At 40.5% G+C, this 25,917-nt stretch overlaps 1 protein-coding gene across 9 annotated transcripts in view; it reads left to right on the forward strand.

The window, feature by feature from the left end:
* Positions 1-25,917, forward strand: part of RARB (retinoic acid receptor beta) — a 1,235,115-nt gene that overhangs the window by 972,783 nt on the left and 236,415 nt on the right. For 7 of the 9 annotated variants that reach the window (XM_073630253.1, XM_073630251.1, XM_073630250.1 and 4 more), the window contains one exon: positions 5,983-6,131. In XM_073630253.1, the coding sequence (XP_073486354.1) occupies positions 5,983-6,131 (149 nt within the window). Of the gene's footprint in view, positions 1-5,982; positions 6,132-25,917 lie in introns of those variants that run through there. The other 2 variants (XM_073630258.1, XM_073630259.1) reach the window with 1 other exon arrangement.

A 25,917-nucleotide genomic window follows, 5' to 3' on the forward strand; every position in this document is an offset into this window, starting at 1 on the left:
ATGCAACATGTTCTACTTTTTTTTTCTGGAACTGGAACGCACTGGAACTGCAAGCACTGGTGTGAACTATGCCATTGAAAACCATATAACCTACTTTCTTTTTGATGCAGAAAAAAAAATGCACTGGACTGTATGTGGTGTGAACTGGCCCTTAGTGCTATTTCACACCAGATGCAGTTCTGTGAGCTTTTTTTCTGCACTAATTGACAGGCTTCTGAATATAGATAAAGAGCAGTACAAACGCAGAAATGCTCACCACACCATTCCCTGCATTAAAGTAGAGCTTCAGGCTCCTTCAGAAAAAAATGCTAAGTCAGCAGCTACAAATACTGCAGTTGCTGACTTTTAATATTATGAAACCTACCTGTCCACGAATCCAGCGCTGTCTTCACCTGGCTCTTGGGTGCTGCTGCCGTCATCTCGGGTAAGGTAAACAGGCAGTGAAGCCTTGTGGCTTCACAGCTAGTTCCCTACTGCACATGTGCGAAGTGCCCTGTGATTTGTGAATGACCCGGTGGCGGGGAAGAGGAGGAGGGGGACCAAACCTCTGCTTGAGTTCACCGCAGTGAGGTCAGCCAGAAGTGAGAGCAGGTACCTGAGAGGTGATCCCCAAAAGGTGCCAAATGTTGCAGTGGAGGGGCAGGGGGAGGAGGCAAATAAACTGAACTTCCCCTTTTGGGTGGAGCTCCACTTTACGGTAAAAAAAAAACTTCCATTGTCAGTTCCCCCCAATCTCCCTAATACTTAACTGAGCCCAATCTCTAACCAACAGTGTTGGACAAGGGGAGAGGAGGGGCGGCTTACCTGGTGGGTCAAAAAGATGAGAGGAGAAGCATCACTTCCAGTTCCGGACAAATAAACAAATAAACAAGGCCATTTTTTAAAAGCACTATATCAATTTTTTTTTTTAATCTAATGCTTTACATTGTAGAGCAGATATTTGGGTCTAATTGACCCCAGATCTCTCCATAAAGAGAAACCTGTCACTGCTTATTTCTATCACAAGGGATGTTTACATTCCTTGCAATAGGAATAATAATGATCAAAAAAATTTTTTTAAAGGGAAAGTGTAAAAATAAAATGTAATAAAATAAATGATAGTAACAAAAACTAAAAATAAAGCACCCCCATGCTTGCGCGCAGTGGTGAATGCATAATACGTAGGTCACTCCCACATGTGTAAACGCTGTTCAAACAACACATGAGATATCGCCGTGAAACGTCAGAGCAAGAGCAATAATTCTAGTACTAGATTTCCTCTGTAAATCTAAACTGGTAACCTGTAGAAATTTTTAAAGCGTCGCCTATGGAGATATTTAAGTACTGTAGTTTGCCGCCATTCCATGAGCGTACACAATTTTAAAGCTTGACATGTTGTGTATCTCTTTACTCAGCGTAACATCATCTTTCACGTTATACAAAAAAATTGGGTTATATATTGTGCTTTTTAAATTTTTTTTTATTTATTAAAGTGTATTTAAAAAAAATAAAATAAAAATTGTTTGAAAATTAGCGCAAATACTGTGTTTGGGGGGTTCTAAGTAATTTTCTAGCAAAAAAAAAAAAAACACAGATTTTTACAAATATGAGAGAAGTGTCAGAATTGACCCGGTTGGCAAGTGGCTAGGGAAAGTAAGGCTGGGGAGGAAATGATACTGGATGTCCTGTAGCCAGGAAATTAGCTGGGTAATATTTGACTTGACACAGCTTCTAGAGCACACTGTAAGAAGTTCACAGTGTGCAGAGAAAGAGAAAGTGATTTCAATATAGAAAAGGAGCCTGTAAAACGGTGCAAGGCTGAAGATAAGGCTGGAGTTTAGCTTTAATTTACAGCAATTGCTTTGCAGTAATGGTTTGTAAAATGTCACATCTGTGTCCCATTGCGGAGATCTCCATTCACTTCCTGTCCCATAGCCAATCAGGAAGTTAGAGGAAATCCCTGCAAATTAGGGGAATTCCTTGAGGCCCCCCAGGTCACCAGAACTAGTGTCCCCATTGGAAGATTGCACCTCTACTTTTCTTGGGACGACACAAAATTTGGGATTTTCTTTTAAATTTACCTTCAATGATAATAGAAAACAGGACAAATAGAGAGGGTGAATCTCCTTCACAGGGGCACAGACAGCAATAAACACAGCTAAGGGTTCTAATCCCTCTCCACTCTATCCAAAACTAAGAAAAAAGTTTTGCCTTTAGTTATACTTTAAGTCATGTATTTAATGTTAACCAGAATGTAGCCATTTAGCGTAGAACACAGAAAAATAATTTGAGGACTGTATAGATTTATCATATATTTACCACTAACAATGTTCAGTTATGTGCGCCGTTTATGTAATGCATTTCTACGTATATATAGAGAGAGAGGATCGCTATTCTTTAAATATTAACTAACTATATTGCTGCTTTTATTTACCTTTTTATATAGCTTTTGAGTCATAAGACTGTAGAGGAAGACGTTATTAGATTACATTATTATATACAGTTATACGGGACCCAGCGAATACTAGTATGTTATGTTGATTCTGCAATATAGCGTTTGTATTTTTGCACCTATGTGGACATTTGTTTGCTCATAGTCCACAGTACAACATTATGAAACAACTCTTGATCTAGGGATTATGTGGATTTCCACTAAGCTCTTTTTTTAACCATTTGAAAGCATCAACAGCATGGCTGTCCTCTATTGGTCTGTTCCATGCGGCCCTCGTTCTGTAACAGTTAATGGAAATAAGTGTCATACAGCAAAGTACTCTGAGTAAATAAGCAGTTTATGTAGCAGAATAGGATAGTTTCCTTTCCAGTCAAGACTGGAAACATGGTGAGAGCGGTTTCCTCTTTCCCGCTACCTTCCTGATTACTTATCACAACAATAACAGCAGCAGAATTGTCTGGTTCCAAAAATTGCAGTACAGACAATTGCAAATTAAAATATACTTATCACGTCTACACAGTGGAAGCAGCTTTTTTGTGGATTCAAGAACTCTTCCCTATGCACTAAGGACATCTGTGTAGGGTAAGGTATAGCATGTCTCACACTGTCATAGGTGTGCGCAGCCTATTGCATTAGGATGTGCACCCCAAAATTCAAATACTCGTGTGTGTGTGCGTATATATACATAAACACACACACACACACATATATACAGTATATATACAAACTAGAATATTCCGCGCTTAGGACAATATTTAAAAGAGAACTGCAGCCCCCCCAGAAAATGGAAAAAACACTGAAGTGAAATCCAAAAATTAATAAAAAACTCTAGTGGGGAATGTGGCGCTGTTCAAAAGTGTATATTATTAAAATGATACCATAAGGAATGTGTGGTGGCAATATGTGAAAAGTACTGTGAACAAATGTATAATTGTTAAACGAAACGTGTCATGCGTATATCACAAATGTAAAACATCACATAGTATAAAAACCAAAAGTGCAAATGCGTTGTAAATAATAATAAAAGGAATACATACACTCAAAAACGTAAAACATAACCAATATATAAATGTGCGTAATATTGGTGTGAGTGAGCAAAATTGCAAAAGAAACGCACAAAAATGCCCAAAAAATGCATAAGTCTCATCAATGGTGTAGTAGATGACTAATGTGATAGTGCACCAAAATTTTTTTTTTAAATCAAGTCCAAATGGTGTAGGTGTCCAAGCAAAATTAAAGTTCTGCATAAAAAAGAAGAAAAAATCTGTGAAGAGTGTCTTGGCCTTCCAAACAGGTCCCATGTAAATTATTGTGATTGTTGTGTAAACTTTTCTCCTGGAGCCCCCGCTTGTGTCCCCACTCACCGGAAGACCCAACCCCTGCAGGGGTAATGGGCAAGTAAAAGTAAATCCACTGGTAGGAATCAATCGGTGTCCCCCTCTGTGGTTCCGCAATCTCCTTCCTGGTTGGGTTGTCACTGGTCCCGGCAAATCAGCAGCACCTCCTCTTTGTCCACTTAGATGGAGATCCGGTTCACACTGGCATTAAGAGCAGGCATTAAAAACGCCCCTCAAATGCCTATGCACAAGATAGAATAGACAGCACTTTGTGCTGTTCACACTAAACGTTAGCGTCGCTTCAAAATTGAAGCCTCATGTCGAGTCAGAAGGCGTTTGAAGCCTTTCAACGCCATCCATTTTAGTCTATGGTAACACTCCGCAAACGCTCTGGCAGGAGTTTTTGGTGCAGTCGCAGCACGTTAAAATTTTATTAGAGTATCCGTTATTTCTGTCACTTTCCATCGTAGAGCAGTTTTAACGTTCTACATACTAACGCTATACAAACGCTATAGAATCGTTTGTTGAGCGTCAGAAATTTAGTCAAGTGTGAACAAGCCCAGACACACACACTCTTATACATAAATCTAAACATGTATTAAAACACAGTTTCAAAAGGGGAGTGGAGGGTGTCAGAAGGGCAGTGGAGGGTGTCAAAAGGGCAGAGGTTGGTGTCAGTGGGACAGTGGATGGTGTCAGTCAGTAGAACAGTGGATGGTGTCAGTAGGGCAGAGGTTGGTGTCAGTGGGACAGTGGATGGTGTCAGTCAGTAGAACAGTGGATGGTGTCAGTAGGGCAGAGGTTGGTGTCAGTGGGACAGTGGATGGTGTCAGTCAGTAGAACAGTGTATGGTGTCAGTAGGGCAGAGGTTGGTGTCAGTAGGGCAGTGAATGGTGTCAGTCGGTAGAGCAGTAGACGGTGTCAGTAGGGCAGAAGTTGGTGTCAGTAGGGCAGTGGATGGTGTCAGTCAGTAGAACAGTGGATGGTGTCAGTAGGGCAGAGGTTGGTGTCAGTAGGGCAGTGGATGGTGTCAGTCAGTAGAACAGTGGACGGTGTCAGTAGGGCAATGAACTTTGTGAATAGGGCAGAGGACGGTGTCAGAAAGACAGTGGATGGTGTCAGTAGGACAGTGTACGGTGTCAGTTGTTTTTTATTATTATTATTTTTTATTTTTTACAATTGTATTTTTTTATTATTTTTTCACAATATTATTGTTTTTATTATTTTTAAACTATATTATGTTACAATTGTTTTAGGAGCCACGTTGGAGGGCTTTGGTGAAATAACAGGGTTCTTATCAGACCCCTGATGTCTCACTTTTGAACATAGGCACACAAAGATATTCAAATTTCTCATCAGTAGACTGTCCAATCAGCAGGGAGAGCTGCTCCACCCCACCTCAGACCATCTAGCAATGGTCTCTGATGAACGGTGGACTTTATCTTTATATATTCTTGAGGTCAGACTGGGGTTCTCGGTCACCCTGTGCCCCTAATAGACATAGGATGATTTACACATAGGAGGGGCTGGGGGAGCTGGATAAGGAGCTTCCAGTAGTAATGTAACCCGGGTTCCACAAGCCCCGGAGCTGTGCCGGAGCAGTCTCAGGATTCAGGACTCCATCAGCATTATACAAAAGAGGTGCATGGTCACTCTATGGGGTTAATTTACTAAAATTGAAGAGTGCAAAATGTGGTGCAGCTCTGCATAGAAACCAGTCAGCTTCCAGTTTTTTTGGTCAAGGCTTAATTGAACAAGCTGAAGTTAGAAGCTGATTGGCTACAATGCACAGCTGCACCAGATTTTGCATTCTCCAGTTTCAGTAATAAATCCCTATATCTCATTGAACTTCAGGTTCAGAAGTGCTCAGCTGTAGCAGTGCCCATGAAATGATATAATAGTAACAAATGTTCAGTGTATGCTTTTAATCACTCCAAAACACGCACCCTGGAATGTGGGATTGTGGTATTTTTTTTTTCAGTGCTGCAAAATGCTGCTAAACGACGCCATGTGCAGAAACACTTTGTCTATCATAGAGCTGTGTTCAGATCTGTAAAATAAAAATTCCATATAAACCTAAACTTGTGCATGAGCTCTTAATGTTCTAATGTCAGTTGCCTGCTAGCTGTGATAACATCATGCTTGCAGTTTACCAAAATTCTTGCTATAAATATTTAAAGAATTTTCTTTTTTTTTTTTTCTTTGTTTTTACAGCTATTGAGACACAAAGTACCAGTTCAGAAGAGCTTGTGCCCAGTCCTCCATCCCCTCCCCCTCCTCCTCGAGTTTACAAACCCTGTTTTGTGTGTCAGGACAAGTCATCTGGATATCATTATGGAGTCAGTGCATGTGAGGGCTGCAAGGTAAGTGAGCATTGTGTAAAATCAGGCTTTTTAACACTGATAATCTTTGGCCCCTTATTTAAATTGTCATCTAACAGACAGTGGGAAAAATATTTATTTGATCCCCTGCAGATTTTGTAAGTTTACCCACCTACAAAGAAATTAAGGGTCTGTCATTTTATTATAGGTGTATTTTAAATGATAGAAACAGAATATCAACCAAAAATCCAGAAAAACACATGATACAAATGTTATAAATTGAGTTGCAGTTCAGTGAGTAAAATAAGCATTCCCCAAGCAAAACGTAACTTGGTACTTGGTGGAGAAACCATTGTTGGCAAGCACAGAGGAGAGGTAAGACATCTCTTGTGGTTGGTTACTAGTAAGGATGAGCTCAGGCATGTTCGCAAACGGCACATGCAGAGTCCGCCAGGAAATACATGGCCCAGTCCATCAATGCGGCAAAGTTGGCCTGTACTTTTAGCAAAGAAACAGCCCCAAAGCATAATGTTTCCACCTCCATGCTTGACTGTAGGGATGGTGTTCTTAGGCTCATAGTCAGCATTTTTCTTCCTCCAAACACGGCGAGTCGAGTTAATGCCAAAGAACTCAATTTTGGGCTCATCTGACCACAGCACCTTCTCCCAGTCCTTCTCTGAATGATTTAGATGCTCATTGGCCAACTTTAGACGGCCTGTACATGTGCCTTCTTGAGGAGGGGGACCTTGTGGGCGGTACAGGATTTCAATCTATGGCAGCGTATTGTGTTACCAATGGTTTGTTTGGTGACTGTGGTCCCAACTGCCTTGAGATTATTCACAAGCTCCTCCAGTGTAGTTCTGGGCTGATCCCTCACTTTTCTCATGATCATCCTTACCCCATGAGGAGAAATCTTGCATAGAGCTCCAGACCAAGGGCGATTGATAGTTATTTTTTATCAAAAGTATTTTTATTTATAAAGGGTACATATACGAAAAATCACAGTATTGCGGGCTATACAAAACGGGTTGCAGCTAGGTAGAGACCTTGTCACTCGTACATCAGCTGGTATGTTGGCATAGTTAAAGTATAGGCAGTATGCCTAGCTTTAGGTTTACTCCTTATCGGAGCATGTCAAACAAACAAAAACAAAACATAAACATCCAAGAAAGAACTAAAATTAGCTGGTTTTAGCAGTTATGTTTTCCTCAACTCATTTGTGGATATGTTATTCAATGTCTTTATACAGGTGTCCTGAGTATATTGTTTGTATTCTTTATTAGGGTTGTATCACCGGTGATAAAGGGGAGTGGTGGCAGTGGTTACCATAGGTTTTGAGGGGGTAGGTGATTTCCTTAGTAGTCATTATAAGGAGGGGGAGGAAGGGTAGATAAAAGGCCCAGGATGCAAGATTATATGCCTGTTGGTTTATCTTGTGAGAGATTAAGCTATACGTTTGGAATATTCATCAGTAGTGATAAAATGTTAGCGGCAGGACCATATTTTTCTGAATTTGGAAGGGGTATCATTCGCTTGATGGAGGAGTTCTTCCATAACAGAGGTTTTTTGTATGTATCTGACCCACTCTGTTATGGTTGGAGGGTCTGAGGAGCGCCATTTGACAGGTATGCAATTGATAGTTATTTTGTATTTCTTCCATTTGTGAATAATCGCTCCAACAGTTGTCTCCTTCTCACCAAGCTTCTTGCTGATGGTCTTGTAGCCCATTCCAGCCTTGTGTAGGTCTTGTCCCTGATGTCCTTTGACAGCTTTTTGGTCTTGCTCATGATGGTGAGGTTTGAATGGAAGAAGTCTGTGGACAGGTGTCTTTTTTACACGTAACGGGTTCTCGTTAGGAGCACCTTCTTAAATTGACAGGACTAATCTGTGTACCACATAAGCACATACTGTAGCCAGTCTGTGGGAGCCAGAATTATTGCTGGTTGGTAGGGAATCACATACTTATTTTACTCACTGAACTGCAACTCAATTTATAACATTTGTATCATTTGTTTTTTTCTGGATTTTTGGTTGATATTCTGTCTCTATCATTTAAAATACACCTATGATAACAATTATAGACCCTTCATTTCTTTGTAAGTGGGCAAACGTACAAAATCTGCAGGGGATCAAATAATTATTTTCACCACTGTACACAATCAGCTATACATTAGTTACCCATCCTCTAAGCTTTATCATCATATTCTGTGATTTTCTAGTACTGAACTCTTATGATGATATACATATTTTCTACACCAGTTATGCTTTTGCATATTTATTCAAATTAGACACCATCGTGGCGTGCCTCAATTATAATAAGTTATGATGTCCAGTCTACGCCTCTGTATGAAGCAATTAGAGAAAAGTTGAACTCCGTTCAAAATGGTAATAAAAGACCTTTGCAATAGAGCTTCTTAACCTTGGATTTGATTTGTGCTTGTTGTGGCAGTAATATGTTGCACCCCTTGTAACCCACAATGGCCAAATATCACAGCAGAGTGCTGTTAACTCATAAAGGTAAAATGCTAATGGTCATAGTTTCTGATCTTTGCTCTGATACATTTTTATAGACTAATGAAAAGCATCATATTCTAAGAATTTAAAGCAGGATTATGATGTTTCTATGGCGTTTGCTGCCAGATGGGTCATACATGGTGACCCATGAGTTGTTTCTTATCCATTTTGTAATTAGTAGGTGGAAAACTGTGGTGGGGTTTTAATCCCTTATTGGCACCTGTAATTGTAAACCTGCAAATTCAGTAAAAATTTGGTTTATGCAAGAATCTGAATATTCAGTCTTACCCAATTTCAAATGTACAGACTTATTCATTAAAGATGTATATTCACCACGTTATTAATTTAAAGCCCAACTCCAGGAAAATTGAAAAATCTACCCTTGCTGTGAAGCCCTCCTACATTGCAATGGTTAATGCCTCATTGGGGGTTAATTACTAAAGGCAAATCCACTTTGCACTTGAAATTGCACTAAAAGTGCACTTGGAAGTACAGTCACTTTAGATCTGAGGGGGACATGCAAGGAAAATAAAAAAAAGCATTTTAGCTTGTATATGATTGGAAAATAAAATCAGCAGAGCTTTCCCTCATTTCAGATCTACCCCTCAGATGTACAGCGACTGCACTTCCAAGTGCACTTTCAAGTGCACTTTGCACTTGTAGTGCAAAGAGGATTTGCCTTTCGTAAATAAACCCCATTATGTCTAGAGAAGAGATGCAGAGGCGCTTCCACTTACCTCCCGATTTGGCACTCTCCACCTCTTCCATCCTTTTCTGTGGGCCGAGCCTCAGCGTAATCACATACTATACAGGAACATTAACACTGTATTGTATGTTGAGGAGGCTTGGAGTGCGACTGGAACTGGGTCGCAGCTTAGACCTACCAGCCACAGTGCTGGAGGGAGCCTGCTGGAATGAGGAGTAAGGTAATTATTTACTCCCTAATCGTCTGCCCCTTGACTAAAGTAGCATCTGACCCTATGTAGTGTGAGAGGCCCCGCTGTAAAGCCTCGTACACACGCTTAGCTTTTCGGACGACCGAACGTCCGTTTTTTTATGGCATGCTAGTCTCATGTCGAAAGTGAAGGGGTTACTCACAATACGAAAATTTTTGTACGACAGAATACAACATCAGAAGTGACATATTGTGTTGAATACTTTTGTATGTATTATTTCCTTTCTGAGCATGCGAAGTCTTGCTCTTACGATTTTTTTTGTACGAAAACCGTACTAATGAAAGAAAATCGGATGTGGAGTTCACATCCGACAAAAATTTTATAGTCTGCACATCCAGCTTTACTCTGACAAAAAAGTGAAATCAGCTGTCGAAAGCACCGTACTAACGATCCGAAAATCGGCAGACAGCTTGTCATATGAATTTTTCCATCCGATTTTCGTATGGTGTGTACGGGCCTAAAGTGTGGATTTTTTGTCTTCCTGAATTGGGCTGTAAATTATTCTGTCTCCGGCTTATTCTAGGCCTTGGGTGTTGAACTGGCCATGCATGACCTGAATTCGAGCAGTGGGTGGCCCTGTCAGTACCACCCAGCTCAACAAAAGTTGCTTTCAAATTCATGGTAATCTGTGGAAGATTGTAAGCCAAAACAGTGGCTGAATCCAATCATATGCAGTCACTGTTTAGGTATTCAGACAGCCCCTGCTGCAGTTGTCTGAGTACAATAGACAGCAGTGTAGATTCCTCCATCCACGCTGGATTGATTAGCTGTCTCACCATAACAGTATCACATAACAAAGCCCCACAAACAAGAAATACATATGATAATGTTGGGTACTTAGGAGCTGGATGGCAGTATGTATTATTAGCACAAATTCAGGCACAGGACACCTCTGAGTCTTAATGCCCTACACCCGATTCTGAGAAATCATCTGATGTTCTATTCGTTAGTACACAGCTTTCTAGAGCCGATCACGACAGTTCATGAGAAAATATCCGAAGGGACGAGAATGAAAATTTTTCTCTCACAATGACAGAACAAATAATTTTGGTGCAATTAGTATAGTATTTGTATGAAAAAAAAAAAAAAATCATGTGAACAAGACCACGCATGCGATGAAACGATCACTTCCGAAGTTGTATTCTGAATTTTTGTAACCTTAGTAACCTATTGGTTTTCGATATGAGGCTTGCATGCAAAAAAAAAAAAAAAAAAAAAAAAAACGAACAATCATTCGTCCGATATTCTCATCGTGTGTATCTTCAAGAGTCAACCCCAGATAAATTAGGTAATGATAAATAAAATGGTAAATATACATCGCTCATACTTCAGCACTATAATAATTAAAGACTAAGGGGGTTATTTACTAAAGGCAAATCCACTTTGCACTACAAGTGCAAACTACAAGTGCAAAGTGCACTTGAAATTGCACTGAAAGTGCACTTGGAAGTGTAGTCGCTGTAGATCCGAGGGGGGACATGCAAGGGAAGTAAAAAGCAGCATTTTAGCTTGCACATGATTGGATGATAAAATCAGCAGAGCTTCCCCTCATTTCAGATCTACCCCTTAGATTTACAGCGACTGCACTTCCAAGTGCACTTGTAATACAAAGTGGATTTGCCTTTCGTAAATAACCCCCTAAGTGTTGAAATTCTTGTGTAAACCTAATCATGACGTTATTTTGAATTATTTCTTGAATATTTATTATGAATTGAATTATATCTGAAATACAGATAAATACTTTCCTAAGTGAATGAATGAGTTTTTAGTTTTGCTGAAGAAAATAACCCTTTCATCTGGCTAGCTGTGTTTGGTGGTAGGGTTCTGCTGACTTAGGCCTGATTCACATCTATGCAGGTTGCAGTTTGCATATTGCAGGTGCATTTTGCGTTTTTCAATACACGTTTTTGATCCATTGAAGCCTATAGGACCAAAAACCAGAAAAAAGGTCCCTGGTCTTTATCTTGGCATACTGTTACAGGTACCCATACACAATGGTGTTTTAGGCCTTAGCTGTTATCAGAGGTCAATGCAGTGGTCCTTCTTCTAATGTTAAAAGTCAGCATGTATTTACCCAGATATGATGGAAATAATTGAAAAAAACAGTTGTACTGGGACTATAATGTGTTTTACGTACACTATGGGGTGGGTTCCATATTGTTCACAGTTTGCCATCACTGCCTGTTGGCAGATTGAGTTGTCATAGAACGGGATCTAGAGGTATTGGCCAGCTTGATTTACCCACCTATAGCTTAATGATCTGAAATAATATGCTTCTTCAAGGATATTTTATCAGGTGATATATTCATAGTTACAGGAGCTTGGTTCCTAAAAATAAAGAAGGAATTAAAGATGTGCCTGTAAAGAATAAAATAAATACCTACCCCCCACACTGCCTGCACTGCCGGGCACCACTTTAATGATAGACAATTGGAAAGTGAAGTCTCCTGGATCTCTCCATCTTTAATCCACACTTTTTTTTAGTGATAGAGTTCGCTTTAACCTTGTAATATAATGTATCACAAAGTATATGGTTATTTTGTGTTCTGTACAACTCAACATGTAGTAGTGACTTTATATTCACTGCAAATAGTTCAAGCTTTACTTCTTCATGTATTAAAACAGACCTGGAATTTAAAAAAAAAAAAATTGTTAAAGCGAACCTTCAGTCATTTTTTTCAACTTTCCATCTAGTAAATCTTCTGCCCTTGTTGTTTTAACTTTCAATAGTAAGACATTTTTTTTTCTGCCAGTGAATACCTTATACAGCCCACTTCCGGTTTCTTGTCTGGTCATTAGCCTAGGCTTATGACATCATGCACAGCTCTCTCTCTAACTCTCGTGAGAGTTTGTCCAGGAAGGGAGGGGCGGCGAGTCATAAGAGGGCCAATGAGAGCTGCAGAGCTGGAGGTGTGTGTCTGTGTAAATCCAGGAAGTGAACAGGCAGCAGCTTCAGCTGCCCACAGTTAAAATGGTTGCAGCCAGACTCAGTGGAGGGAGATTTCTGCAGCATATTTGGCAAGTACAGAATCACAGTGTATATAAAACAATATGCAAAGTGGTTGGAGGGAAGCTTCAGAATGGCAAAGATGTTTTTATTTCAAATTATGTGAGCAGACTGGAGTTTCTCTTTAATCTGTATCCATATCACTGGTTTATTATAACACATTAAGGCTCCATGCACACTAGCATTTTTTATAAGCTCAAAAAAACACTAGAAAAAAAATGCTGGATAAAAATTCTGATAATAGCTTTTTTGTGCCAGCTTGTATTCAAGTTTTAGTAGCTTTGAGGCTCCATGCACACTAACGTTGCTGGATGCTGGATGGAAAATGCTGATAATATCATTTTTTTGCCAGCTTCTAGTAGCATTTTAGTAGCTTTAAAAACGCTAGTGTGCATGGAGCCTTAGAAGCTTTTGCTCCATGCACAATAGCGTTTTTTTAAGCTCATAGAAGCTGTTATTGGCATTTTTTTCTGCTCTGAGAAGCTCATAGTGTTATCCTATGTGTCCATACACACTACTTCTGGCTATTAGCATTTTTTGAGCTACAGCGTCTAGGAGCAGAAAAAAAATAAAATAGCTTTTGTAGAGTTTTTCGGATCGGTTTTCCAGCAGAAAAAAAAACATTGAATGCGCTTAAACGCTCCTAAATGCTCCTAACTGCTTCTAAATGCTACTAACAGCTTATTTTGAGCTTTGTTTCTTTTTCATGTTTTCATGTATTGCAAAAACGCTACTAAAATGCTACTAGAAGCTGGCACAAAAATGCTATTATCAGAATTTTTCATCGTGCATTTTTTTCTAGCTTTTTTTGAGCTTATGAAAGAAGCATTAGCATTTTATTAGCGTTTTTGCAGTACGTGAAAAAAAAAAAAACTTTAAAAAGAGCTGTTAGGAGCATTTTAGTAGCATTTAGAAGCATTTAAGAGCATTCAGCATTTTTTTCTTTTGGAAAAATGCTCCAAAAAACTATACAAAAACTAATTTTTTCTGCTTCTAGACGCTGAAGCTCAAAAAAACAGCCTAAAGTAGTAGTAGTAGTAGTAGTGTGCATGGACACATAGAATAACACTATTTCGCTTCTAAGCAGCAGAACAAAAATGCTAGTGTGTATGGAGCCTTTCTCCAGCAAAGAGCTGTTAAGATTACTAATTGCAACCAAAATACCATTGTACATAGGTACATAGGTTCTTAGCCATGGATTATCATGTACTATACAGGATATATTTTGTGTCTGTTCCTATGTCTTCATTCTGAAGGCTCAGCTTCTAGAAAATAGACTAGTAAGTGCTCTCCTTTTACTATGGAAAATGAGCTTTTTTCTTGGCTTACACCCACCCAACTATAATATGATGTGGAGGAGTGACCACTCACAGGAGACACAATGGGGCTGATTTACTAAAGGCAAATAGACTGTGCACTTTGCAAAGTGCAGTTTCCCTCTGAAAGTGCAGTTGCTCCAGAGCTTGGTAAATGAAGTAAGGCTTAACTTTGCAAAAAATACCCAATCAGGTGCAGCATTTTTGCTTGCAGGTGATTGGACGATTGAAGTCAACAGAGCTTCTGCTCATTTACTAAGCTCTGGAGCAACTGCATTTACAGAGTGCAACTGCACTTGCAAAAGTGCACAGTCTGTTTGCCTTTAGTAAATCAACCCCTATGTCACATGGAAATAGCAGTTGACAAGCAATGCCAGACAAGAAGTATAAAAATGTATTAAAATAATAATAGGTAAGGTAGACACAGGTACTATACTATTTAAAAGTGTACGCCTGTCATGAGAGATTTATGCAGGGCTCTCTTGAAAATTTTAAGCCAGCCATAGACTGTTCAAATCTCAGCAGATTCAGCAGGAACTGGCCGAGATTTAAACTATGTATGGGCAGGCTGAATTTAAGTTGATCAATCAACTTGGGTACAACCAGCCTGCCGGATTTTACATGCCATTATCACTAGCGGTTGTTATAGCCGCTAGCAATAATCACTGTGTTCCCCCAGCAAGGATGGCTCCCCCCCCACCCCCACCCCGGCGGGAGAACACAATGGCACCACGGGAGGGATTCCCCCGTCAACACTGTGTTGATGGGGGAATCAAGCAAGTTTCTTTCCTGCAACCCGTTGTTGCAGTAAAGAAGTTCACTCCATCTATGGCCAGTTTAGTTCTCTGACAGTCACTTTAACTCACTGACCAGGAACAAGTATAGCGATAACAAATTCTGACACATTTCTGATACACATTTACAGCTTGCTTGTTCCCAGTCTTTGACTCAAAAGTACTGAACTTCAACACAAGCAACCACTAGCGCTGGTCACTGGTGTTTTCAGGAGTGTAACAATGGCAGCTTCCATGCTTCACCCATGACAGGTGTACTTTAATCCATCCTCCTTCACAAATTATGCAAACTATTTATTATCCCAGACAGATTTGAATATCATTGTTGGTAAGAAGGGTAGTCTAACATCAAAATCAGGTGCATTCCAGGATCATGAGATTATAGGCAAAAGGGATAGGGGGTGGACTGGTACAGTATACTAGATTGAGAAATAATAATGTTTAGCAGGTAGAGTATATTGTATATATTTCCTGTATGCTGTTCAAGGTTTCATTTTCCATTTCCGGTAGAATTGCATGATTAAAAAAGATTGCAGGTGTTATAATATGATTCGTTTATGGCCATGTTTGACTAATAAGAAAACATTGTGCTCAGTGTCCATGCTCTGAAGAAACACGAGTCACGAGTGAAACGCGTCAGTATGACTCCATCACGCTCCCTGTAGTGAGGGCTCAGACCCACCCACCAGCTGACAACTCCCCTCTGCATTCCCCGGGAGATCTGAAAAAGGTATTGGAGTGTTTGAGCCGTAAGCAGGCTCTCTAAAAGCAGGACAGTAAACGACACTGGACACATATGGGAGATCTGGATGGACAGACGTAGGTACTTTTTTTTAGCCAGAAACGCGTGGAACGTCGGCTTCGCACTGATGTTGTGGATTTGGTGAAGATCGGGGGAGTGGTGAGCTGTATCGTTTTTCACTTCCCGACTGGGAGGAGTATATACATACACACACTCACCTGGCCCCTAGAGATCCATTAGCCCCCATCTGTTGCTGATAGCCTGAACAGCCACACTGCGGGCATTTTAACAGCGTTTTTCAAGCGTTATTGAAGCATGGGCATCAAAGAACAACCCCACCTCCCTACATCACAATTTGAGTCCTGTTGTGGTAGATGCTCTCTTTTCTGCTTGCATGTTTACCTTTTTGTGAGATCATGTAACTTTTCTACAGCTCAGGGCGGATTATAGTCGCTATTCAGGCGTTTTTACAGCGCTTTCAATTCATTTCAATGGAGAGGGGCTTTTTTCAACGCCCAAAAGCTGCTCCAACGCCCCGCCATTGCAACGCCTCAGTGTGAAAGGGTCCATTGAGATGCATGGGGAGCGTTTTATGAGCGTATTAATAGCACTATTTTTAGCGCAAAAACGCCTCAGTGTGAAAGGGGTCTTATGCTCTGTCCATCTTTTGACCTGCATTACCAGGAATCATGCTTTCACTCCAATACTAGATTTGTGAACTGTCTATTATTCATTTTCATCTGATATCACAGGGGTCAAATGCATGAACCACTGCCCAATGTCTTTATCTAATTAAAGTGGAGTTCCACCCACTTTTACAACTCTTCAGCATCCCTCACTAAACTGTGCACTGTAAACAAATTGGATATTTTTTTTTCTCAGCACCTACTGTATATCTGCTGTATTCATTTTTCACTTCCTCCTCCCTGGTCGTGGCCCATCGCATAATTTCCTGTACATCAATGAATTAGAAAAATTACCTGTTTGCAAAATTTTATAACAAAATATAAAAAATATATAATTTTTTTTTTTTTAATTCGGACTTTCAAATTTTTTTAACAAAAACTAAAAACTGCAGAGGTAATCAAATACCACCAGATGAAAGCTCTATTTGTGGGGAAAAAATGATAAAAATTTAATTTGAGTACAGTGCTGTATGACCGCGAAATTGTCATTCAAATTGCGACAGCGCTAAAAGCTGAAAATTGGTCTGGACAGGAGGGGGGTTTAAGTGCCCAGTAAGCAAGTGGTTAAGTTATGGACAGGACCAATTTTCTGTGTGTGGCATTTATGAAATACTAAGCCAACTGCTTTAAAACCACTTCTACTTATATCAACATAGGGATCCTAATACATGAATTAACAATTAATGATATTGGTGAGGGGTGTGTGTCTGAGTGTGGTGGTCATCTGTGTCACAAGGCAACGTTGTCTATTTTTATTGTATATGGTGGAGGTATGTCATATATATTTATAAGTCATTAGTGTTAAGTGGATTTTTGATCATTTTGCCTGTTTCTTTTTGAAGAATTACTTTGGGAAATTCTTCTCCCCTTTTTTCTGTATGTCTGCCCTAATTCAGATGAACACATCTCAGCCTTCTTAGGAAGATCATTTCTGAGGTGACGGCTTTTTGAGGAATTCTCATCACGACTTTTCCTCTCTATAGGTGTAGCCGTTGTGTCTTTTTTTTAATTCTCCCCCCTGTTTGTTGTTGGATTGTGCTCGGTGTTGTTAACGATTCCAGCAGCTGATTACTGCAGTCTGAAATAAAATTGTATTGTAGCATATAAACATTATATCATTTGACACCACAGTAAATGACTGAAATCTAATATGCATTCCTTCTGCATGATGCCCTGAAATTCTGCATAGTCTAGGAGGTCTTTACACAGTATAATAGGCAGCCATAAGTCTCCTATGCTCTTTCTCTTAACCTCCGAATAACATGCATCTCCCACATATTGGCACAACACAGCCACAAAATGAGCAGCACCCATTATCACAGAGAAGTTGTAGCAGGGCTCCACAGTCTCTGTGTCTCTGACACTTAGCATCCTGTATAGCAAGGTCTGCAGAAAGAGGACCCAGTGATGTCTAGTGCTGCCCACACAAAGGAGATATTGTTCCTGGGTGAAGAGAAACTGGTGCTTTGGCAAATGCTGCTGTCTGTTCAAGGCTTGTCTCTTGTTCTGAGTATTGAAAAGGCGACATTCCATAGCTGGCAATGCTCTCAGCTCTAAATCTGCGAGGCTCAACAACTTGTTGATTTATTTGATTACAAGATAAAAATTTAGAGAAATAAAATCAATTTTTTACTAAAACAACGTCTGAAGCCTAGTACACACGATGAGAATACCGGGGCGAATGATCGTCTGTTTTTTTTGCATACTAGTTTCATATCAAACTAAGGTTACGAAAAATGCTCGTAAGACAGAATACAACTTCGGAAGCAATGTATTGTATTGTAATGTATTATTTGGCTTCCAAGCATGCGTGGTCTTGGTCACACTATTTTTTTCCTACAAACACCATAACCAGCTTTTCATACTTCATAGGAACAGGACCTCACAATTTTTGTGTGCTATTGGGTTAAGATCTTACCCGGCATGTCCCAGATCTGGTAATTCGGGGTCTCTGATACACCTATTATGGTGCTGCCCTAAGCTCCAGAGTTATCGGGTGGAGGTTGTGGGCACACTTAATGGGCTTCTATATATTAACATTTTAGTGTATCCACTTATATGCTTACTTGGCTATGTTGACCACTTCACACTTGAGCCACCAGTATGGATCACTGTTGTGCGTATGCTGTTCATGGCCCATAGGCAAATTCCTTCCTTGCACCCTCAGACCCTTTCCAACTGAATATTAGATCTCATTAGGTGTATTTCTTATGAGATACAGACTTTTTTTCTCAGGAACTCTTCAAAGAGGTTTGAAGCAATTTGGTCACCTTGGTTAGATCAGATGAGTTCTGAATCGAGTTAGTTTTTAACCGCTTCAGCCCTGGACCATTTGACTGGCCAAAGACCAGAGCACTTTTTGCAATTTGGCACTTCGTCGGTTTAACTGACAATTGCGCGGTTATGCGACGTGGCTCCTAAACAAAATTGGCGGCCTTTTTTCCCCACCAATAGAGCTTTCTTTTGGTGGTATTTGACCACCTCTGCGGTTTTTATTTTTTGCGCTATAAACAAAAAAATTCATTATTTTTTACCTTTTGCTATAATAAATAGCCCCAAAAAATATATAAAAAAACATTTTTTTTCCTCAGTTTAGGCCAATACGTATTCTTCTACATATTTTTGGTAAAAAAACTCGCAATAAGCGTATATTGATTTGTTTGCGCAAAAGTTATAGCGTCTACAAAATAGAGGATAGTTTTATGGCATTTTTATTAATATTTTTTTTTTTTACTAGTAATGGTGGCCATCAGCGATTTTTATCGTGACTGCGACATTATGGCAGACACGTCGGACAATTTTGACACATTTTTGGGACCATTGGCATTAATACAGCGATCAGTGCGATTAAAAATGCATTGATTACTGTAAAAATGTCACTGGCAGAGAAGGGGTTAACACTAGGGGGCAGTGAAGGGGTTGATGTGTGTCCTAGGGAATGTTCTAACTGAAGGGGGATGTGGACTGTGCAGGGAAACTAACAGATCGCCTGTTCATACTCTGTATGAACAGAGGATCTGTCAGATCTCCCCTCAGAGAACTGGAAACTGTGTGTTCTCCGTGTGCCCCGAGCGATTGCGGGAACCTGACGGTGATCGAGACCGCCTTCCACTCGCATCGGCACGGGGGGGGGGGGGGGGGGGCGCCCCGTTGTTTCGCCTAGCTGTGCCATTCTGCCGCAGTATTGCGTCGGCTGGTCGGCATGTGGTTAATTCCTTGCTGCTATACATATCTCTAAAAAAGGGCACATATCCAGAGTCAGAGTATTGCAAGTTTATACTATGTCATTCACTCTGCTTTTCATGCTGGCGGTTAGGTATGCTCTTTGTGCTTTCAGTTGGGTTTGTGTTTTTTTTTTTTATTCTCTTTTTTTATTAGTCTATTGTACTTTTGTTTATTTGGTGTATTGGTTTATGGTTCTTAAGCTTTTGTAACTACAAGCAAAATAAAAATAAAATCTGGTTTAAAAAAAACAAATACTATACTAATTACACGAAAATCGTTCATTCTGTTATCGTCGGAGAAAAACTTTCACGCTTGCCCCTTCGGATAGTTTCACATGAACTGTCGTGAAAGGCTCTTGAAAGCTGTGTACAACAAAGAGATTATCAAACAATCGCTCCTAATGCCTTTTTATTTTCGTCCAATATTCTCATCGTGTGTACGAGTCTTAATTTCTTTTGGTCCAGACAACATACTAATCATGAACACAGTTTGAATCCTCCCCCATCTTGTTTCTGGAAGTTACTGTAGCTGTTGTGGAATGGTATATGCATGGCATCGTATTGCTGCAGCTTACAGTATAAAAAAGTCACACCAAATGCCTCTTACATGATATTGTTTACATTCACTTGTGATTTTATCCAGTATGCAATTCTTCTATAAAAGCGTTTACTAGTTTAAAGCAAGCTAAACCCATTGATTTAACAGTTTCAAAAAACAGTTACATTCCACCATGTACCAGGCATGTAACTGTCCCATTTGTTTGTGCTCTCAACCAAACTGTCAAGCCATCAAATGGCTGGTGTCATAACTGATCACATGTGCAGCATCATGGCAGAGGCTAAGATGGCAGCTTCCTTGGCTGAAAATGATAGGGGGGTTTAGTTTCGCTTTCATAACTGGCTGCTAATTTTTAAAAGTGAAAAAAAGAAAAGTGAAATCAACATTTATTTTGCCTTTAATTCTTATTTTGGCCACAGGAGTACAGGAGTTGATAGTGGACTTTTGCTGACAACAGTATTTTCAGGATCCACCCCACATGACTGATTGACAGCTGGCTCTGCCCCTTTGTGTGTGGCTGAGAGCCAGAGCCAGCAGCACCCACCCGTTTTTCTGTCTAATGGTCCAGTCAGCTCCCTGCAGAGGCGCCACAGGAAGCAGGAGAAATAGGCAAATAGACTGTGCACTCTGCAAGTTGCAGTTGCTCCAGCACTTAAATAAATAAACAGTAAATAAGCAGAAGCTCTGCTGTCTTCCATCATCCAATCATGTGCAAGCAAAGATTCAGGTTTTTTTTTTCTCTTTTTTTTCATTTTCGTTGCACGTGATTGGGTATTCTTTGCAAAGTGAAGCTTTACCTCATATACTAAGCTCTGGAGCAACTGCACTTGCAGAGGACAACTGCACTTTGCAAAGTGCCTTTAGTAAATCAACCCCTATGTGTGTTATTATTATTATTATTATTATAATATAGGATTTATATAGCGTCAACAGTTTGTGCAGCACTTTACAACATCAAAGAAGACAGTACAATTACAATACAATTCAATACAAGAGGGATCAGAGGGCTCTGCTCGTTAGAGCTTACAATCTAGAAGGGAGGGTCAAGTGGAACAAAGGGTAGTAGCTGTAGGGGATGATCAAATGGACAAAATAAAAATATAGTTGTTAGGTGTGGGTAGGATAGGCTTCTCTGAAGAGGAGGGTTTTCAGGGATCGTCTAAAAGCTCATAGAGTAGGAGATAGACGGAAAGATTGGGGTAAGGAGTTCCATAGGCTTGGAGAGGCTCTGGAAAAGTCCTGGAGACGAGCATGGGAGGAGGTGATGAGTGAGCTAGAGAGCAGAAGGTCTTGAGAAGAACAAAGAGAACAATTAGGTTGGTATTTTGAGACTAGGTCAAATATGTAGCTGGGGGCAGAGTTGTGGATTGTTTTGTAGGTAGTTGTTAGTATTTTGAATTTATTTCGTTGGGTAAGCGGAAGCCAGTGGAGAGATTGACAGAGAGGAGTAACAGAGACAGAGCGGTTGATAAGGTGGATGAGTCTAGCAGCAGCATTCATGACAGACTGAAGGGGTGATAGAGTATGCAGAGGTAGGCCAATGAAGAGGGAGTTGCAGTAAAGTGTTTATTTTTTTATGACACCAAACTTCTCTGTTAATTTTCTTTATTCTTAAAATGGCATATAGAGGTGTTGCTCAGTGTATATGTAGGAAACAGAGACCTATATCTTGCTCTGCATGAAAACAGTGCCCACATCTGATGTGCAGGTGTGTGATTGTAGATCATTTTATTACAGCCCCTTTATAGGAAAACTGTAATACTTTGCATCAGTTCCATTCATTTCTGTTTAAAAATATGTAAGCACTTTTATCTTTGTTTATTACTATATATAAGTACAATCTTTGTGTTACTCATGTAAAGTCCCTGCTAGGTATTATCCACACCCTTCATGTGACAGCAATTGGGGCTGGTGAATGGCAGCCTAGAGACTGGGGGAAGGCGGGTGGAGTATCTCGTTCTTTCATACCTGGAAGTACCGGGATTTTCGTAGGATTAGTGCAGCTGACAGTTGTAGAAAATAAGTTAGAGCAGTGTAAGGTGCTTGTTATTCTCTGGGGATGGGCTTGTCTTAAACACAAGTTCATTTTTTAGAGACACTGTGATAAGTATAAAAGGGGAAGAGAAGATCTGTTAAGTATAATCTATCTATGTAGGGGATTCCACGGTAAGGCAAAAGGAAATTGAAATAATGAAAATGCTCATCCCCATGAAGGTACAACGTATATATATATACATACATACACACACTTAAATATGTCCAAACTCCCCAGTGTCATGTGACTCGTTAGTGTTACAAGGTCTCAGGTGTGACTGGGGAGCAGGTGACTTAAATTTGGTATTATCACTCTCTCATACTGGTCACTGGAAGTTCAACATGACACTCATGGCAAAGAACTCTCTAAGGATCTGAAAAAAATAATTGTTGCTCTACATAAAGATGGCCTAGGCCAGTGATGGTGAACCTTGGCACCCCATATGTTTTGAAACTACATTTCCCATGATGCTCAACTACACTGCAGAGTGCATGAGCATTATGGGAAATGTAGTTCCAAAACATCTGAAGTGCCAAGGTTCCCATTCACTGGCCTAGGCTATAAGAAGATTGCCAAGACCCTGAAACTGAGTTGCAGCACAGTGGCCAAGACCATGCAGCGGTTTAACAGGACAGGTTCCACTCAGAACAGGCCTCACCATGGTCGACCAAAGAAGTTGAGTAGAAGTGCTTAGCGTCGTATCCAGAGGTTGTCTTTGGGAAATAAGACGTACGAGTGCTGCCAGCATCACTGCAGAGGTTGAAGGAGTGGGGGGGTCAGCCTGTCAGTGCTCAGACCATACACTGCACACAGCATCAAATTGGTCTGCATGGCTGTTGTCCCAGAAGGAAGCCTCTTCTAAAGATGATGCACAAAAAAGCCCGCAAACAGTTTGCTGAAGACAAGCAGACTAAGGACATGGAATACTGGAATCATGTCCTGTGGTCTAATCAGACCAAGATAAACCTTTTTGGTTCAGATGGTGTCAAGCGTGCGTGGCGGCAATTAGGTGAGGAGTACAAAAACAAGCATGTCTTGCCTACAGTCAAGCATGGTGGTGGGAGTATCATGGTCTGGGGCTGCATGCGTGCTGCTGGCACTGGGGAGCTACAGTTCATTGAGGAATCCATGAATGCCAACATGTACTGTGACATACTGAAGCAGAGCATGATCCCCTCCCTTCAGAGACTGGGCCGCAGGGCAGTATTCCAACATGATAGCGACCCCAAACACACCTCCAAGATGACCACTGCCTTGCTTAAGAAGCTGAGGGTAAAGGTGATGGACTGGCCAAGCATGTCTCCAGACCTAAACCCTATTGAGCATCTGTGGGGCATCCTCAAACGGAAGGTGGAGGAGTGCAAGGTCTCTAACATCATATAAATATGTCTTTGAACATATCATTCAGTTCATACCAGTTCATTAGTTTTCAGTTGTTTGGAGAAAGGCTCCAAACAGCATTCATATATTTCTAATCAAAAGCAGGCTGAGTCTATTAATTATATGAAAAAGTAAATTCCAAGCAGTAGCAGAAAGAATAAGTGTAGTGCATTAATATTGGAATAATATTTGCAGTCCAAGCAATCCTTTGGCCGTACATGTCTGATTCACATGTGAGAGAAAATAAGTACACTCCAACAATTATTGATTAGAGAAAATATATTCCAAACTCCATTCATCTGTCTCCAATCACATGTGATGCAAATTGAATGCTATTGATTAATATACTTCAAGCAATTGCAAGTAGATATATTGTCAAAGCAGTCTGTTGATATGAGGATTGTATTTGCAAAAAAAGCCAATGTAAAGAAAAATCCTCAGGGTATACACTTGACATGGATCCCATCACTCATTTCAGTCAAGGCCAGGATTCAGGCTCACTCCAACACCCACTGGAGTTTCATTAAAAAATACCTGTGTATATAGTTCATATAGATGAAGATGGGTTTGATTTTATTACATGGACATCTGATGCAATATTCTACATAAGACATTGTGCAATAGCTATGATTAAGCACCGAATTAGCATGAAATGCGTTAGCTGTATATGCTGTATCCCCTCGTTGTGAAGATGTTTAATGAAGATTTCTAATAATGGTGATTTCTTTGGATGTGCGGCCAACCAGAATTTTTCTTTTATATGAAGACTGCAGAGGACAGGGCCTGCACCCATGACTGCTGAGAAGCATAGGCTCATTTATGACCAATTAATAAACCAATACCTTGCACCCCCCCCCCCCCAAAAAAAAAAAAAGACACAGAAGATGATTAAGTTGGAAATAGGGCAAGGCCACAGCTTTATTGAACTTTTCAAAAGTACAACTTTCCAAATGTACCAAACAATGCCAGTCACAGTATACCATGAGCACCCATAAATATAAACTCACATAGTCTAAGAGGCCTGTCCTTACCATCAGTGCCAGACAGGCATTAGATTGACCCCAGAATTTAACTTGAGAGCATAGCCCATAAAGCAACATCAATTGCTGGCAAGGTCAAAACCGCCACGCGCAAGTCAGTGGTACACTGATGAACACTCCACCACAACCAGCCCCTGCTCGACACCAAATTGTAGGCCGAGGTGAACATATTTAGGCCAGTCATTTAAATTAACCCCATCAGGTCTTAATAAATACTGTTATCTCACTCAAGACCTCAGCGGCAGACAACAATGCCACCAATCCTGTGGACAAATTTGGAAACCTAGGCATTCACCTTGCAGCGAAACAAGAACAAAGTATGTGATGGGCCAAAACCAGAAAAGGGAGAACAATGTTGGACCACACAATAGATAGGTAAAACTGGCACGACACGGAGCAATACCATGCCTAATAGAGGAGGTGGAAGCTACCGGCCGATAATGCCCTACATTGTTACCCCATACATGAATAATAAGAATGAAGGGGCCTAAAACAAATTGTCTCAGGTAATACCAGCAGCCAGTGTAGACCATGAAAACTGCGACAATGAATTCTGCCAACTGCAAAGGAAAATTCTCCCCACAGTATCAAAATTTGGCATGGCAAGAGGCCCAATAAACGAAGGAGTCAACGATGATCCAAAGTAATTCTGAGGAGAGACATTAAATCAGAACAAAAAGGTGAGGACGAACATATAGCAAAAATTTTAATGTTTCCCATCTACCTAAAAGCCATCTCTGTCATCCAAAAAAAAAACACCCCATGGGTAGCAATGGCTGTGCCAATGGGAAAAGAGTACATGGGAAAAATCATGAGGAGGCAAGACCAGCTGGGAAAAGGAAAAGGCGCAAGACCTGAAAAAATTATAATTCGTTGAAGTTGGAAGAATAAGCGAGTGATAAAAACAAAGGATTCTGTGATCAGCACATCCTCTGAGTTACCATAAATTGGGCGTTTGTCCTTAGCAGTAAGTTCACTAACCCTAAAGGTGCCAAAGAATGCCCAAGAAAAGGCAACTCGAAACAAGAGAGCCCTAAATGCAAAAACAGACAGAGGGCAATGGTTTCCAACCATTTTTCTTCAAAATCCTCTGAACAAGAAAACTTTGGAGATGTTCTCCCAGCTGAGTAGTCTGAACCAAACAATACAGCAGAGGGAGCGATACCCACTGTCGAACCAGCCACAACTATATCCTGCAGTAGAGGAGGTAGGAGAAAAGATCCAGGTGCCCGACCCCCAGGGGTAAAGGTAGATATCATCGACAGGTGCCGACAGGTTACCTGGGGGGGAGGCACGGAGGGGGAGCAACAGGAGTCAGAAACGAGACTACACAAAAAAGGAAGGACAAGCAAGACCCACAGCAATTAGCTACATCTGAAATCACACAGTCAACTGAAGACATCCAAGAACCAGGAAAAACACAACAGGGAGAACAAAGGTGGAGAGCGTGCAGAGAGGCAGTTAACCACTTGACCATAATAGGTAAGGGCTCTAACAGCATAATGTTATAGAACAAATAGCTGGGCCAATGAGGCTGGCCAAGGTTCAGCAGACCAGTCATCCTGGAATGAAATG

This window comes from Aquarana catesbeiana, linkage group LG05, assembly GCF_042186555.1.
Source record: "Aquarana catesbeiana isolate 2022-GZ linkage group LG05, ASM4218655v1, whole genome shotgun sequence".
In the NCBI taxonomy this organism is placed as follows: Eukaryota; Metazoa; Chordata; class Amphibia; order Anura; family Ranidae; genus Aquarana; species Aquarana catesbeiana.